Source organism: Triticum dicoccoides, chromosome 2A, assembly GCF_002162155.2.
Source record: "Triticum dicoccoides isolate Atlit2015 ecotype Zavitan chromosome 2A, WEW_v2.0, whole genome shotgun sequence".
Classification (NCBI taxonomy): domain Eukaryota; kingdom Viridiplantae; phylum Streptophyta; class Magnoliopsida; order Poales; family Poaceae; genus Triticum; species Triticum dicoccoides.
This window is the reverse complement of record NC_041382.1, coordinates 673,834,437-673,850,298: the sequence shown is the minus strand read 5'-3', so window position 1 is coordinate 673,850,298 and position 15,862 is coordinate 673,834,437. Positions and strand designations below refer to the sequence as shown.

The 15,862-nt window shown below is 48.5% G+C and overlaps 2 protein-coding genes across 2 annotated transcripts; both read left to right on the top strand.

Moving 5' to 3' along the window:
- The first annotated feature begins 1,334 nt into the window (after positions 1 to 1,334).
- LOC119351832 (expansin-B5-like) lies at positions 1,335 to 2,746 on the top strand. The gene is made up of 4 exons (XM_037618625.1): positions 1,335 to 1,581; positions 1,659 to 1,771; positions 1,862 to 2,052; positions 2,140 to 2,746. The coding sequence occupies exons 1-4, from the start codon at positions 1,401 to 1,403 to the stop codon at positions 2,498 to 2,500; spliced, it is 846 nt and encodes a 281-aa protein (XP_037474522.1). The 5' UTR covers positions 1,335 to 1,400; the 3' UTR covers positions 2,501 to 2,746.
- Positions 2,747 to 6,730: 3,984 nt separating this feature from the next.
- Positions 6,731 to 8,100, top strand: LOC119351831 (expansin-B5-like). The gene is made up of 4 exons (XM_037618624.1): positions 6,731 to 6,871; positions 6,958 to 7,070; positions 7,158 to 7,348; positions 7,476 to 8,100. The coding sequence occupies exons 1-4, from the start codon at positions 6,736 to 6,738 to the stop codon at positions 7,819 to 7,821; spliced, it is 786 nt and encodes a 261-aa protein (XP_037474521.1). The 5' UTR covers positions 6,731 to 6,735; the 3' UTR covers positions 7,822 to 8,100.
- Positions 8,101 to 15,862: the final 7,762 nt, after the last annotated feature.

Below are 15,862 nucleotides of genomic sequence, written 5' to 3'. Positions count from 1 at the left end.
CGCCATGAACTTGGTGATGAAAACATGGGTACTGAGGGGGCTCTGGAACTGCTCATCATGGATAGCTCGGCGTCTCGCCCACCAGATTGCCCACATCACGACAAGCACCCGCGCCAGGTCCGCCATGGGAAGGGTATCCACTAACCAAAACATCCATAGCTTAGCATCATCCGTCCGATTAGAGATGATTGTTTCAGTGATTTCTTCATGAGCGAGAGCCCATACACACCAAGCCATATGGCAATCAAAAAGAGTGTGACGCCACGTATCCACCGCCGCGTGACAGATAGAGCATTTAGCGGAGTCGACCATGCTTCTGTGTTGTCGAACAGCCCCCGTGGGTATAGAGGTTTTGGCAAGTCTCCATGCAAAGACACGTACTTTTGAGGGAACCGCTGCTCCCCAAAGTCTGGCCCATGAACGACTATCGGTTGTGACGTTGGAGTGACTATCATTATGCTCCATCCAATCTATACGTTGTTGTTTTGTCGCTGCCAGCAATTTGTACGCTGAACTCACAGTGAAGATCCCTCTCCTCTCGCAATGCCATGACCAGAAGTCAACATGAACCTTGCTGCTAAGGGGGGTGTTGAGGATTGCCTCCACGTCCATCGTGTACATATGTTCATCAAGCACTGGACGGTTCCAGGTGTGGGTGACCGGGTTTATAAGCTCAGATACCTGTTGAGGAGGATTCTGGGATTTTGGGCTAACCGGCCGGAGTTTGAAGTCGCGGGGGACCCAGTTATCGTGCCAAATGTTGGTACCATCTCCTGATCTGATGCGTTTCAAAAGGCCGAGCTTTAGTGCATCCCGCCCCTCAACGATAGACCGCCAAACTTGTGATGGGTTCCTCCCCACTTCTGCGTCAAGGATTGAAGAAGATGGATAGTATACCGCTCGCAGAATCCGGGCGCTGAGAGAGTCCGGCTGGGTCAGAAGCCGCCAGGCTTGCCGGGCAAGTAGTGCCAAGTTGAAGAGCTCAATGTCTCGGAAGCATCAGTTTGTATGATCAATTGGCTCAAGATGGGCCGTTTGAGTGTTTGACCCCCCACGTGCACATATATGGACGCAATCACGCAACTAACCCGGCCGGATGAGTCCTCTTTACCCAAAATCTCCGTCATCACAGGATCCGCCGCTCCGGCTCAGTTGACCCCGGTGCATGCATGTATGCGCACCCTCTCCCTAAACCTCAGTAGTCGCCGCCACGTTCGCCTCCATAATTCGTGTGTGCACGACTAAACGTATTCGCTCCCACGTTTATAACTCCTAAACCCTCCTATATATACCACCCCTAATCGCACTAGTCCTGCAAGCAACACCGAGTTCTTCGTAGTACCACTCAACAAACCTAGCTAGCCCTTTGGTTTTCTGTCTCCTGACTGAGAAAATCATCAATGGCTAGTCCAGGCACATTGCTGCTGGCGACGGTGCTCGTCATCCTATCAATTTTCGTAAGCCCCATCTCCGGCTACTGGAAGCCGAGCCGCACCCGCACCAGGCGCCCTAGCAGCCGCCGGTCCTGGTCCTCCGGCGGCGCGACGTGGTACGGCAGCCCCTACGGCGCCGGCAGCGACGGTAAGTCTCTCGTACATGTACAGAGTATAAACACTTGTCGGACTGAGACTTACTCTTTTTCCGTGGGCGAAATGCAGGTGGCGCGTGCGGCTATCAAAGAGCCGTCGGCCAGCACCCGTTCTCGTCGATGATCGCCGCCGGCGGGCCCTCCTTCTTCAAGAGCGGCAAAGGCTGCGGTTCATGTTATCAGGTACGCACGTAGATCGGTCGGCATATATGATCACATTTAGGATTTAGCAATTTCATGTGAATCAGCGTGCAAAGTGGATGTACGTTACAGGTCAAGTGCACCGGTAACAAGGCCTGCTCCGGCCGCCCGGTGACCGTCGTCATCGCCGACAACTGCCCCGACGGTATATGCGCCTCGGAGGATCATTTCGACATGAGCGGCACCGCCTTCGGCGCCATGGCCAACCGAGGGATGGCCGACCGCCTCCGCTCCGCTGGACAGCTCAAGATCCACTACGCGAGGTGAAAATGCATTTTTTTGACCTGACAATCCTAGAGTGTGTTTACCGAAGGCGTGCGTGCGTAACACTGGTCAGTTAATTTCCTCAGGGTGCCCTGCAACTACAACGGCATGAACATTGTCTTCAAGGTGGACGCGGGCTCCAACCCCTTCTACCTCTCCGTGCTGATCATGTACCAGGCCGGCGACGGAGACCTCTCTGCCGTCGACATCATGCAGGGCGGCTGCGCGCCCGGCCACCACAACGACCACGGCGCGCCGTGGATGGCGATGACGCAGTCGTGGGGCGCGCTGTGGCTCCTCCAGTCGAACAACGGGAAGCCTCTCCAAGCCCCGTTCTCGTTCCGGCTCACCTCGGGTTCCGGCAAGGTCCTCGAGGTCACCAACGCCATCCCTTCCGGCTGGTCGGCCGGCACGTCCTACAGCTCCTCGGCGAACTACGCCAGTTAGGGCGGTTGGCGCCGACTGTATGCTTTAGATCTCGTTCTGCAATTTGTGAGCTTTTACCTTGTCAAAGGCCGGTATCCGGTAATCGGCATGCATGCGCGTCCGGGAATTGTGAGCGGCCGCGTCAGAAGAGGAAGAAAGTCAAGTGTTCTTGTGTTGTGTTCTTTGCTCTTCCCTCTCCGAGGCCACTGCCTTGCAGTTGTTTCCTAGTGATGTCTTCTTCTTGAGTTGTACTGATGCAGCAATAGATGCGATGTTTCTTGGGTCCATTTATCGCCCAGGCTATGGTTTGGGGTGCTGAAACTTGGTATACGAAAATGGCCACAAAATCAGAAGAAAAGAACTTGTTAACTAAAAGCGGAAAATATGCAAAAGCTGGTTGGACAAACGGGATCATGAACGTTCGCCGTAATGCCAAATACATCAAAAATAGACATTTTAGTAGATTTTACTTGCATTCTGAACTAGAGGAAAAATAGACAAAAGGAGGAAAGATAACACAAATAATGACAAAAAAATTGCACTTGTGCAGAAGTAATATTTAACACATTCGCAAATCACAGAGCATGACTAGGCACATAACCTCACTTCACTAAATATTTGCATTCTCAACCTAAGTTACATCTTGGTAATGTGCAAACTAGAAAATATTTGACTGCATGCAAATAAATTTTTAACCTATTTGTAAGTTGTCCAAGAATTGTTTGAAATCCTCAACCACTCGAGGCTTTGAATCACATCCAGCCACTCTTATGTCCATTTAGGATGCGTTTGGTAGGTTGCATCCTTTTTGGGCTATTTGCATCTGTGACTAAGGTGGGTCTGGTTGAGTGAATACAACCAAAATAAATAAATCATGTTTCACACATAGTTTGGCTATCTGCAATATTGCACCATTGAGCAATTTTATGACAAGTTTTCGGTTGGCGGGAGTTCTGGATTATGGTTGTCAATGTGCAAAACATGATGCTTGGTTGTGCACGACCTATGTTCTAGTCACCCTTCTCACTAGTGGTGACATTACCATACATTACACTACATATGCAATATGAAATAAACATCGTTTTAGTCATAACTAGTAATGAAATAGCAGTTCATCCTAACTACTAACAAATTGCAGTGCAAATTAATAGTCATATGGCTCAGTAGGGGAAAGTTCGTCGATGCTGCACTTCATATCCTTGTGTTACCTCTGTTTGCCCACATTGTCGCAGCCCACTTCAACATTTTACTCTTTCAAGTTTTATTGTCATGTGTATCCACACCATGGCTGGAGTCATCAATATCATCAATCGTCACATCTTCCTCCTCCGGCACAAGCTCATCACAACCTCGTTCTAGGATCCAGTTAAAGAGAATGCAACATGCAAGAGCAAGCCTAACTAGGATGGGAAAAGAGTGGAATGACTTTTGATCCAGGATCTTAAATCTATTCTTCAGAGCTCTAAATGGCCTCTCAGCCGTAACTCTAAGGCTATAGTGTTTGAGATTGAACAATTTTGCAGCAGTCATAGGATGGTTACTTGAAGAGAATGGCACATGCTTTTCTTGAAGGGTTGAAGGACACCAAGCCGACATGCATATCTTGCATCTCCTAGTTAGAACTTACCATTGGGTATATTGATCCCATCAGGTCTAGACATGCTATCAGTAGGAATGTTAGCACCATGGGTTGATCCTTCCCAGCCAGTTAACACATATATATGTGAAGTTCAGATCAAAGTCAACAGCAGCATGCACACTCTGGCTTGTGTAATATTTTTTACCCCCTCTATGTTGTAACATGTGACCTCGACACTCTATTAGTCACATCAGTATCATCTATTGTGCCAATACAATCCTGTGTTGGCATGAAAACACATTTTTATGGCTCTATCACAACAATACAAGTATGTCATGGCATGAACTATGAGTAGTGCTCACCTTGAAATATGAATACCATCCTGTGTTCATGCGAATCTTGGTAGGACTATTAACAGTTGGTGGCTTGATTATCTCTCCTCTGAGCTCCCCAATAGCATGCAAGACTTTCTTGAAATACCTGGAAATGGTCTCATTGGAAATCTTGAATGTGCTGTGAATAACCCTGAACCTCTAATTATGACCTACAACATCAAGGAACATGACAACTTGATCTTCCATAGAGGTATGGATTCTTTCTTCTAGTAGCCCTGGTCCAAAATGTATCCACAAGCTTGGCAAGAGGTGCTTGTCGCATTCGAAGCATGTTCAAAGTTGTTGTTGTTAACGCACAAGGGCCACAATCTAGATAATGAAATCACTTACATGTGACATAACAATGCCAAAGCATTATAAGCCTTAGGGCATATCGAACCCTCAAAACGCCTTCAACCGTCTGTACCACACGGTTCGGACATGTTTTGCCTTCCAACGTGGTCCTCCATCGGTCTGTTCGGTGGTCCGGACACACTTTCTCCTGCAAACTGGAGACAAACTAGGGGGCTTTGCGGGCGTCCGGAACGCTGCCACGCCCGCATCTGACTAACCTGGCCCACCAAAAAACCCTCTCCTGCACCCGCACACTTTCCTGCCCTACTTTGGTCTGCATCGCTTCGAAGCATCACTGCCGCATTCATGCCGGCCCAGAGCGGATGCGACCTATCACTAGAGTCGGCATTGAAGTGGCGTCTCGATCGAGAGCGATGCCACGCCGCTTCCCGATGCATGTCTCGCCTCTCCGAATTCAAACGACAGTAGTCCATCCGCCTCCCTCCATTAAACACACACGGTTGTTGAGGAACTTGTTCCGGTGCCACCCGTCCATCCGTGTGCTGCCCACCATTAAGGACCTCGCTGCTTGGCCTGCCCTCTGGCCTACTATTTAACCGGCCCCACAGGCGTGCAGTAGATCCGCATCCATCCACACTCTTCTGCTCTCTATCTCCTCTCCACACCACACTTGCCATGGCCTACTAGAGCTCCAAAGGCCTTGTGGGATGACCTGTCGTCCGAACAGAAGGGGGAGATCGCCGCCATTGTGGTCGGCTGCAGAGCGCCAGCCAGACGAGCTCACTGGAGGCTAGTGTTGCCGATGCGCCAATGGCCGAGGCGGCCGATGATGAGCCGATGCCACCGTCCGTGCCGGCCAATGCCAACATCACCATGGGCGAGGCCCGTGCTCACTACATGGACATGGTGCTGGAAGAGCGGGAGGCCGCGTTCCGGTAGGCGCAAGCCGACCAAGCCTACAATCTCCGCCTCCTCGACGAGTACCGGCATGCAAAAGGGCTACTCACTGCCGGCACGACCATTGCAATGGACATGGACGTGCCCGAGCAGGAGGTGCTACTCAAGTCCTACAGCTCCGCCCGCGACATCCGCTGCGAGCACTAGCGCTACCATCAGTATCAGGCGGATTTAGAGGCCGCCTACAAGGAGATGGACGAGGCGGTGGATGAGGTGTTCAGCAAGAGCGAGGACGAAGACGAGGTCGCCAGCTCGGCCGCGCCCCGCCACCATATGACCACGAAGCCGGCTCGTCCACGAGCGCCACCGACAATGAGGAAGAGTAGGCCATGGGAGGTCGCCGACCCTTGTATCCCATGGAAGCCACTGCTTCTCCCCTCTTGTTGAAGCCAAGCTTGGTGGCCTCCTCATCGTCGGCCGATTAGCCGCTTGCGGCGCAAGGAGGCGGATAGCTTCACTTCCCAGCGCTGATGTGCGCGGAGGAGGCGGGGCTTCATTCTTCGGGGCTCATGGCAGGCCGGAGATGAAGAATGGGCACCGGTGGCCATTTTAGGTTAGTTCTAGAGTTCGGTCTAGTTGAAATATGTCTAAATGTAATGAATTTGTTTCAGTTTAGATAAAAAACATCCAGTTTTATCTAAAAGTTATCCAAGTATGAATGAATATTGTCCGATGCATTCAAATATACATCAAATTTTTTCATTTTCACTTAAATTCTTCCAAATGTAACGGGACGCATGCCGACAGCTTTGGATTGTCGTTGCATCAGTCTCATGTCCTCAGACAAACGCGGTGTCCGGTTTAGTGGTCGGCGTTGGAGGTGCACTTAGACACAACCAAAAACTAACTGTAGTTGCGCCACGTTCTCATGTCTGTAGTCATCCTATAATTAAAACTGTCCTATATGTACCACCCAAATAATCCCTATATATAGATTTGCAAGTTAACCAGTCGTTACTATAAAACGGTACCTATATATATACATGCCATCAAATAGTATCTTCTCTTCATTCCGTCAACCAAGAGAAAGGATGGCTTGCAGTCGAGGCATATTCCTATCTGCCACCTTCGCCGTCCTGTCAATCCTATCACTCCCAAGGGCGACGCACGGCTGGGCGAACGGTGGCGCAACGTGGTACGGCGGCCCTAACGGCGACGGCAGCGAAGGTACATTCATGGATATGACTTTGCACGCACGATAACCGGCAACAACGCGAGGAAAACTCACTCTACTACGCCAATGCGATACGCAGGTGGCGCGTGTGGTTATAAAAGCGATGTCGGCCAGGACCCGTTCTCGTCGTTGATCGCCGCCGGCGGAGTGGGCATCTTCAAGAACGGCAAAGGCTGCGGTTCATGCTATCAGGTGGACGACACAGTCGTTCGTTTGTTCCATGTGCCACGTTTGACGTTCAGATTATTTTGCTGTGCTAATTAATCAAATGCCCTACAGGTCAGGTGCAAAGAGAACCCGGAATGCTCCGGCAAACACGTGACCGTCGTCATCACCGACCAGTGCCCCGACGCGCAGTGCCAGAAGAGGCCGCACTTCGACATGAGCGGCACCGCCTTCGGCGCCATGGCCAAGCCCGGGATGGCCGATAAACTGCGTAACGCCGGAGTCCTCAATATCGAATTCGAGAGGTGAAAAACGCATTCGAGTTTTGTTTTACAGATCGATCTCGTCCGATTAACGTTGTGCACATGCACGGATGTGCTGTGAATGATAGGGCGACCAACTGATGTTGGTGTCTTACTTTTCTTTCATCAGGGTGCCGTGCAAGTACCATGGCAAGAAGATTAGCTTCAAGATGGACTCGGGCGCCAACCCATTCTACCTCGCCATGCTGGTCGAATACGAGGCCGGCGACGGAGACCTCAACTCCGTGGAAGTCATGGAGGCCGGCGGCAAAAAAGGCTACGCCAAGTGGGAAAAGATGCGGCAGTCGTGGGGCGCCCTGTGGTGCATGGACTCCAAGACCGGGAAGCCTCTGGAAGCCCCATTCTCCTTCCGGCTCACCTCGAGTTCCGGCAAGGTGCTCGTCGCCAACAATGTCGTCCCCGCCGGGTGGAATGCTGGGAAGTGCTACGAGTCCAAGGTGAACTACCCCGCCTGAAGGCCTCCTTGGTGGCGGAGCCAGGACTCTTTGAGGAGCGTGGACAAGCCACAGGTCAAATAAATGGTGAACAACCGATATGAGCACTGGATATGAGTACCTAAAAAATGGTCGACAATTCGTGATCCACAATCGGATGGATACATTTCATCATGCAACTATAAGTACAAAATTTGAAACTCGGAGATATGTTGGGAATTAGCACTTACTTAACGTAAAAACTGCATGTATAGTTTTATCACCATTTTGTATAGTATTAATTCAAAGATCGTTGGATAACGTGGAAGAAAATGTATGCATCAACATAGAGAGGAAATGGCCCTAGAGACACCTAAGATAACACCTCATATATTGTCTTAGGTCAACAGAATCACTCTAAAGTGCAGCAGTAAGGTCAACTCCACCGCACGATCCCAAACGGACGTCCGTTTTAACCGGATTCTGTCCGTTTGGGTAGGAAAATGAGGTCGTGTCCGGGCGTGTTCTGGGATGCGGTGGCCGTGCGCCCAATACGCGGACTCATCCCGGCCGCATCCTGTCCGCGTACTTTTTCTATGCAAGCCCTTAAACTTCTTTTCATCATTCATTCTTGGTACATAAGAATACATCATCAAATTTTGACTAAAAAAAGTAAGACCAAAGAAAACAAGAACCACAAAAATACATTTTAGAAGATATCCAACTTCCATAACTGCTCCTGTAAGTTGGATTAGTGTCTTCTCGATGCATTCATTGTTGATCTGCGGAGGAGCCGCCTCCATCTTGTGTGTTTCTTTTTTCTTCGAGTCTAAAGAAGTAGAGGTTGCTTCCTCGCATCTAGTCTCGTGTCTAGCATCTAATCTAGCAACAAGTGCACTTGTCTCATCTACAGCCTCTATGCTAGCTAAAAGTGCATGAACATCTACTAAATTGCGCTCTATCAATATATCGATGTACTCTTCTTTCCAATATCAAAACTTGCATCCATTCTACACAACAAAATTTGAAGTTAGCACAACTAGTCAAATCTAGAGCACAAATAGAAGCTAAAAAGAGCACATACCCCATCGTTTAAGCACTTGATGAACACCCATCCGGGCTGTTCCGGCGTTGTAGACACGCGGCGCACGACCATCTTTAGGCAGTGGTCGCACTTAATGAGCAGCAACGGTGCGCCGACGAGCTTTTGGGCTAGCACCGAGCCCGGCCGACCGCCATTCGTGTTTCTACCGGCGGACCACCGACGGTGTAGATCCGAGCGGCTAGAGGAGGAGCCACTGCCCGCATGTGGCCTTGCGGCCCTGCCATGGCCTTCCGGCTCGGTGTCCGGCCAGTCCATGGCGTGGCGCGGCCTCCCACGGCCGGGCGAGCTCAAGACCGACCGGATCCGCCCCAAATCCGACCAGCGGGTGCGCAAAACAGGTGGTCGTGGTTGGGTAGCTCGGGGGCGCCGAGGGGAAGGGGTTGGGCGAGCGCGTGTTCGAACTGCATAGCTATAATGGCAGCGGTGGCGGCGGCGAGAGAAGGGTGGGGATGAGTGGAGAAGAATGAAGGGCGTGCGGCCGGAGGAAGGGAGGATAGAAAAAGGCGCCCCTGTGCCACCGACGGGCGGGCCAGGGGAGGACACGCGCAGACGGCCCGTGCGTCCGCGTGATGCCCGTTTCACCCCAAAATCGACGCAAACTTGGGTCGGGGATGGGTCGAAATCGGACACAAAACAGACAAAAGTCCGTTTGTGCCCGCGCGCTGGGCCGTCTGGTTCGTCCGTTTTACACCAAACGGACGGGCGCGGACAGGATGGGGTCGCGCGGTGGAGTTGGCCTAACATCAGCACATAGACACACAATTTAACACTATTTTCTTTGAGGGGGGATTGCTGGAATTTTGTCTATTTTGGGCCTAGCCCAATAGCAGTTTCAGAAATTCTTAATAAATCCTAGAGGCCCACGCAGCCCATTCGTGCAAGGCAAGAGGTGGAACTAAAGTTTAGTCCCACATTTCTAGTTTAGAGGGAGTTGGACCTCTTTATAAGGGAGGTTCTTTCCCCACTTTTATGAGCATGAGAACAAGAGGGACATCCACGCGCGCTCCTCCTCCGTCGGCCGTCTCGCCACGCAACGCCTCGTCACGATGCGCCGCGAGTTGCGGGAATGAGCCGAACCGATGTCTAAATTTTTGCCATGAACCACGGGTATATGAAAGGTCACACGGAAGCTGAAAAGATTTTTGTGAAAGTGGAGTTCGAATGCGAACGGTGCAGCCTTCGGCTGCTGGCTGTTAGCTTCATCTCTGTCTCTTCGTTTCACCTCCCATCGCTGCCCTCTCGCCTCCTTCTCTTGCGCCTATAAAAGGGAGGTCGCTCCTCCCAGAGAGACGCACCAGAACTACTCCTTCCCTCGCCATCGGTTCCATCTCTGAGCTGATGTTGTCTTCCTCATCCCGGCTTGCGGCGTGCACCGCACGTCGGGACAGTAGGCCTCCGAAATCGCACCTTTTGAGTCCTGTACGGGAGAAGGGTGATAAGGTTTTTGGGGAGCGCTCAGCGCGACTACTGGCTGCTTCATCACGGACGATTCGGTCGCCGACGACTACTTCCCCGATGACGACTTCTTCCCCGACGTCCACGACCTCCTCGACGACATGGCAGGCGAGGACACCGACCCCAAGTCCAGCGCTTCTGCTGCTGCTGTCCTGCACGTGTTCTTCTCCTTTCTATTAGAGGTCCTGCTACAGTTCTTTGTTCTAGTATTTGCACTAGATATGTTAGACTCTATTTCATATATGCAACTTGCTATACTGTCTGCTCTACATATGTTTAGTTACAGTTCATATATGAAGATGTTGTTTACCTTCTCTTTGTCAAATTGCATGGCTTGTTTTATCACTAGTATACTGGTCATGCTTTATCTAGTATTTCTGTTAATAAAATCATTCGGTAAATTGCTCATATTTCCAACAATCCAAAAACCTTATCATAGGCAATTTACCCCAAGTGGTTTTGCTGATTCCATGAGACCTCCTATGTTTGAGGGTATCCACTATAAGAGGTGGCGCGTGAGAGCAGTCTTGTGGTTTCAAACCATGAGTTGCTATGACGCCACGCTTGGGAAGCCTGAAGGGGAGCTTGATGCCCAACAGGAACAAGCGTTTCAGAAAATGGATACTCTGTTTAAGGCTGCTCTCTTGAGTGTTCTTGGTGAGAACATAGTTGATTCTTATGCGTCAATTGATAATGGAAAAGATATGTGGGACGCACTCGAGGCCAAGTTTGGGGTCTCGGATGCAGGAACTGAGCTGTACATCATGGAGCAATTCTATGATTACTGGATGACTGAAGAGCGCTCCGTGGTTGAGCAAGCTCATGAGATACAGTCATTTGTTAGAGAACTTGAGCACTTCAATTGTATGCTACCGGACAAGTTTGTTGCCGGAGGTATCATCACTAAGCTTCCTCCTTCGTGGAGGAACTTTGCTACCTTACTGAAGCATAAGAGGCAGGAGTTTTCCGTTCCGGATCTCATTGGCACTCTTGATGTGGAAGAAAAGGTGAGAGCAAAGGACACACGTGCTCGAGGTATTGAGGGAGGATCTAGTGCCAATGTGGTACAGAAGCAGAACTTCCAGCCCCACAAGTTCAAGAACAAGGGCAAGTTTGATGGTAAAGCAAAGTTTGATGGGAAGAACAAGGCTGTCTAGCACAAGAACTTCAAGAAGAAGAATGACAAGAAGAAAGGTGCCTGTCATGTGTGTGGGGATCCTGATCATTGGGCTCCTAGTTGCCCTAATCACTATGACAAGCATCATCCTGGGAAAGGCGACAAGACCGCTAATGTTGTCATTGGAGACATTGATATGAAGGATGCTGGGTATGGTATATTTCCCACTATTCTTTCAGTAAGTCATTCTCCTGATTGGTTGATTGACACGGGTGCTAATGTGCATGTATGCAGTGATGTTTCCATGTTTTCTTCTTATCAGACCGCAGGGACTTCAACTGTGCTGATGGGCCACGGTTCAAGTGCTTCTGTTCGTGGTGTTGGCACGGTCGATCTGAAGTTTACTTCAGGGAAGATCGTGCGGCTGAAGAACGGGCATTATGTCCTCTCCGTCAATAAAAATCTTGTTAGCGGATCTCTTCTGTGTAGAGATGGCTACAAGCTTGTCTTTGAGTCGAATAAATTTGTAATATCAAAGTATGGAACCTTTGTTGGTAAAGTCTATGAGTCAGTAGGCCTGTTTCGTTTATCCTTATCAGACGTTTGCAATAAAGTTGTTAATCATATTTGCAACAATAGTGAATCAAATGTGTGGCATTCACGTCTTTGTCATGTTAATTTTGGTTTCATGTCGCGACTAGCCAAGTTGAACTTAATCCCTAATTTCACCACTGTCAAGGGATCCAAGTGTCAAGTGTGTGTGCAAGCTAAGCAACCTCGTAAGTCACACACGACTGCGGAAACGAGAAATTTGCCCCACTAGAGCTCATACATTCAGATCTTTGTGAAATGAATGGTGTTTTAACAAAATGTGGAAAGAAATATTTCATGACGTTAATTGACGAATCCACTAGATACTGCCGTGCGTATCTTCTGAAATCTAAGGATGAGGCTTTGAACTTTTCAAGATCTATAAAGCTGAAGTGGAAAACCAACTTGATCGAAGAATCAAGAGGCTTAGGTCCAACCGTGGTGGAGAGTATTTTTCCAATGAATTTGATGCTTTTTGTGCGGAACATGGTATAATCCATGAAAGGACGCCTCCCTACTCACCTCAGTCAAATGGAGTGGCCGAAAGAAAGAACCGTACTCTAACTGATTTGGTTAACGCCATGTTAGACACATCGGGTCTCTCCAAGGCATGGTGGGGGGGAGGCGATATTGACGACATGTCATGTCCTAAACCGAGTTCCCACAAAGAACAAAGAGATAACTCCATTCGAGGAATGGGAGAAGAAAAGGTTAAAACTCTCTTATCTACGAACATGGGGTTGTTTGGCAAAAGTCAATGTTCCAATTCCAAAGAAGTGGAAGCTTGGACCAAAGACTGTGGATTGTGTTTTCCTGGGATATGCTTTTCATAGCATTGGCTATAGATTCTTAGTTGTAAAATATGAGGTACCTGACATGCATGTCGGTATGATCATGGAGTCAAATGATGCGACTTTCTTTGAAGATATCTTTCCCATGAAGGATATGGCTACCTCATCTAATCAGGAGATGCCTAGTTCATCGAATCAGGAACCAATTACAATTACCAAACCTGCCATTTCGATAGAACACTTTGAAAGTCCCGTGGAGGAGAACAATGAAGTTCCTACTAGGAGCAAGAGATAGAGGACTGCAAAGTCCTTTGGTGATGATTTTCTTGTATATCTCATAGATGACACTCCCAGTTCTATTTCAGAGGCCTATGCATCTGAAGATGCTGACTATTGGAAGGAAGTAGTTCGTAGCGAGATGGATTCCATCTTGGCAAATGAAACTTGGGAGATAACTGATCGTCCTTATGGGTGCAAACCTATAGGATGCAAATGGGTATTCAAGAAGAAGCTTAGGCCTGATGGTACTATTGAAAAGTACAAGGCTCGGCTCGTGGCTAAGGGTTATACCCAAAAGGAAGGTGAAGACTTCTTTGATACTTACTCACTTGTGGCTCGACTGACCACTATTCGAGTTCTACTTTCACTAGCTGCCTCGCATGGTCTTCTCGTTCATCAAATGGATGTTAAGACTGCTTTCCTAAATGGAGAGTTGGACAAGGAAATTTATATGGAACAACCAGATGGGTTTATACTAGATGGTCAGGAAGAGAAGTGTGCAAGTTGCTGAAGTCTTTGTATGGACTCAAGCAAGCACCCAAACAGTGGCATGAGAAGTTTGAAAGAATTTTAACAGCTGCAGGCTTTGTTGTGAACGAAGCTGACAAATGTGTGTACTATCACCATGGTGGGGGCGAGGGAGTTATCCTTTGCTTGTATGTTGATGACATACTGATTTTCAGAACAAATCTGAATGTTATTAAGGAGGTCAAGAATTTCCCATCTCACTGTTTTGAGATGAAGGATTTAGGAGTGGCTTATGTCATTCTGAACATCGAGTTGTTGAGAGACGATGATGGTGGAATTACATTGCTTCAATCTCACTATGTGGAAAAGATCTTGAGTCGCTTTGGCTATAGTGACTGCAAGCCCTCTTCAAAACCTTATGATGCAAGTCTGTTACTTCGAAAGAATCGAAGAATTGCTAGAGATCAATTGAAATATTCTCAGATTATTGGCTCGCTTATGTACTTAGCCAGTGCTACAAGACCTCACATCTCTTTTGCTGTTAGCAAACTGAGTCGGTTTGTCTCAAAACCAGGAGATGTGCATTGGAAAGCTCTAGAGAGAGTTTTGCGTTATTTGAAAGGCACTGCAAATTATGGAATTCACTACACCGGGCACCCAAAGGTGCTTGAAGGGTATAGTGACTCAAACTGGATCTCAGATGCTGATGAGATAAAGGCCACGAGCGGATATGTATTCACTCATGGAGGTGGCGCTGTTTCTTGGAAGTCTTGCAAGCAGACCATCTTAACGAGGTCAACAATGGAAGCAGAACTCACAACACTAGATACAGCTACGGTCGAAGCAGATTGGCTTCATCGGCTCTTGAATGACTTGCCGGATGTTGAGAAACCTGTACCGGGTATCCTTATGAACTGCGGCAATTAAACTGTGATCATGAAAGTGAGCAGCTCAAAGGATAACATGAAGTCATCAAGACACGTTCAGAGAAGGTTAAAGTCTGTCAGGAAAATGAAAAACTCCGGAGTTATTGCATTGGATTATATCCAAACATCTAAAAATCTGGTAGATCCTTTTACTAAGGGTCTATCACGTAATCTTTTAGATAATGCATCGAGGGAGATGGGTATGAGACCCACAATATGAGTTGTTCACAATGGTAACCTATTCTTTGTGATCGGAGATCCCGTGAATTAGATGTGGAAGACAAGTTGTTGGTCAACTGAGAGGAGAGTATCCTTACTATTCACAATACCACTCCATGAAGATGCAATACTCTCCTAATCTGCATGGCAGGTTGATGTATATCTTAATGTGTTCTAAGTGGCTCATTTAAGCAGAGATGTTATCCTAGAGAATATCTTTTGAAGAACACACCTATATGAGTCTGATTGTCAAACGTCGCAATCTATGAGAGTAGGGTTCTCTCTAGTAAACTCATGAAAGGTCACAGAGTATGACGCATAAGCTCCACCCGGCGGGAAGACCCACGGTAGCCACGTATCGGTCAAGGCTTTATGTGAAGCTAGATTCACAGAAAACTTGCAGTTCAAGGCCCAGTCCACTGTTCAAGTTACTTACTAGTGTAGCATAGAGTTCTAGGTGGAAGTTCAACTTAACAGTCTCCACTGCAGTTGAGGGAGTCCTGGATTAGGGGGTGTTCGGATAGCCGAACTATACCTTCAGCCGGACTCCTGGACTATGAAGATACAAGATTGAAGACTTCGTCCGTGTCCGGAAGGGAATTTCCTTGGCGTGGAAGGCAAGCTTGGAGATATGGTTATTCAGATCTCCTACCATTGTAACCGACTCTATGTAACCCTAACCCTATCCAGTGTCTATATAAACCGGAGGGTTTTAGTCCGTAGGACAAATACACATCAACAATCATACCATAGGCTAGCTTCTAGGGTTTAGCCTCTCTGATCTCGTGGTAGATCTACTCTTGTACTACCCATATTATCAATATTAATCAAGCAGGACGTAGGGTTTTACCTCCATCGAGAGGGCCCGAACCTGGGTAAAACTTCGTGTCCCTTGCCTCCTGTTACCATCCGGCCTAGACGCACAGTTCGGGACCCCCTACCCGAGATCCGCCGGTTTTGACACTAACATTGGTGCTTTCATTGAGAGTTCCTCTGTGTCATCGCCATCAGGAAGGATGCCTCGCCCCGTCTTTAAAGACGGCACCGTTGCTAAGGGAGCTTTGGCTATCGGGCAAACCCTCTGGCTAGGTGGTTTTCTTATGACCGCCTGTTCGGCTTCTGCGCCGACGAT

Excerpts from the sequence above, each read along its gene's own strand:
- LOC119351832 (XM_037618625.1), top strand. The coding sequence starts at position 1,401 with ATGGCTAGTCCAGGCACATTGCTGCTGGCGACGGTGCTCGTCATCCTA. Across the intron at positions 1,582-1,658 it reads CTACGGCGCCGGCAGCGACG|GTGGCGCGTGCGGCTATCAA; the intron begins GTAAGTCTCTCG and ends GGCGAAATGCAG. Across the intron at positions 2,053-2,139 it reads CTCAAGATCCACTACGCGAG|GGTGCCCTGCAACTACAACG; the intron begins GTGAAAATGCAT and ends TAATTTCCTCAG.
- LOC119351831 (XM_037618624.1), top strand. The coding sequence starts at position 6,736 with ATGGCTTGCAGTCGAGGCATATTCCTATCTGCCACCTTCGCCGTCCTG. Across the intron at positions 7,071-7,157 it reads GCTGCGGTTCATGCTATCAG|GTCAGGTGCAAAGAGAACCC; the intron begins GTGGACGACACA and ends AATGCCCTACAG. Across the intron at positions 7,349-7,475 it reads CTCAATATCGAATTCGAGAG|GGTGCCGTGCAAGTACCATG; the intron begins GTGAAAAACGCA and ends TTCTTTCATCAG.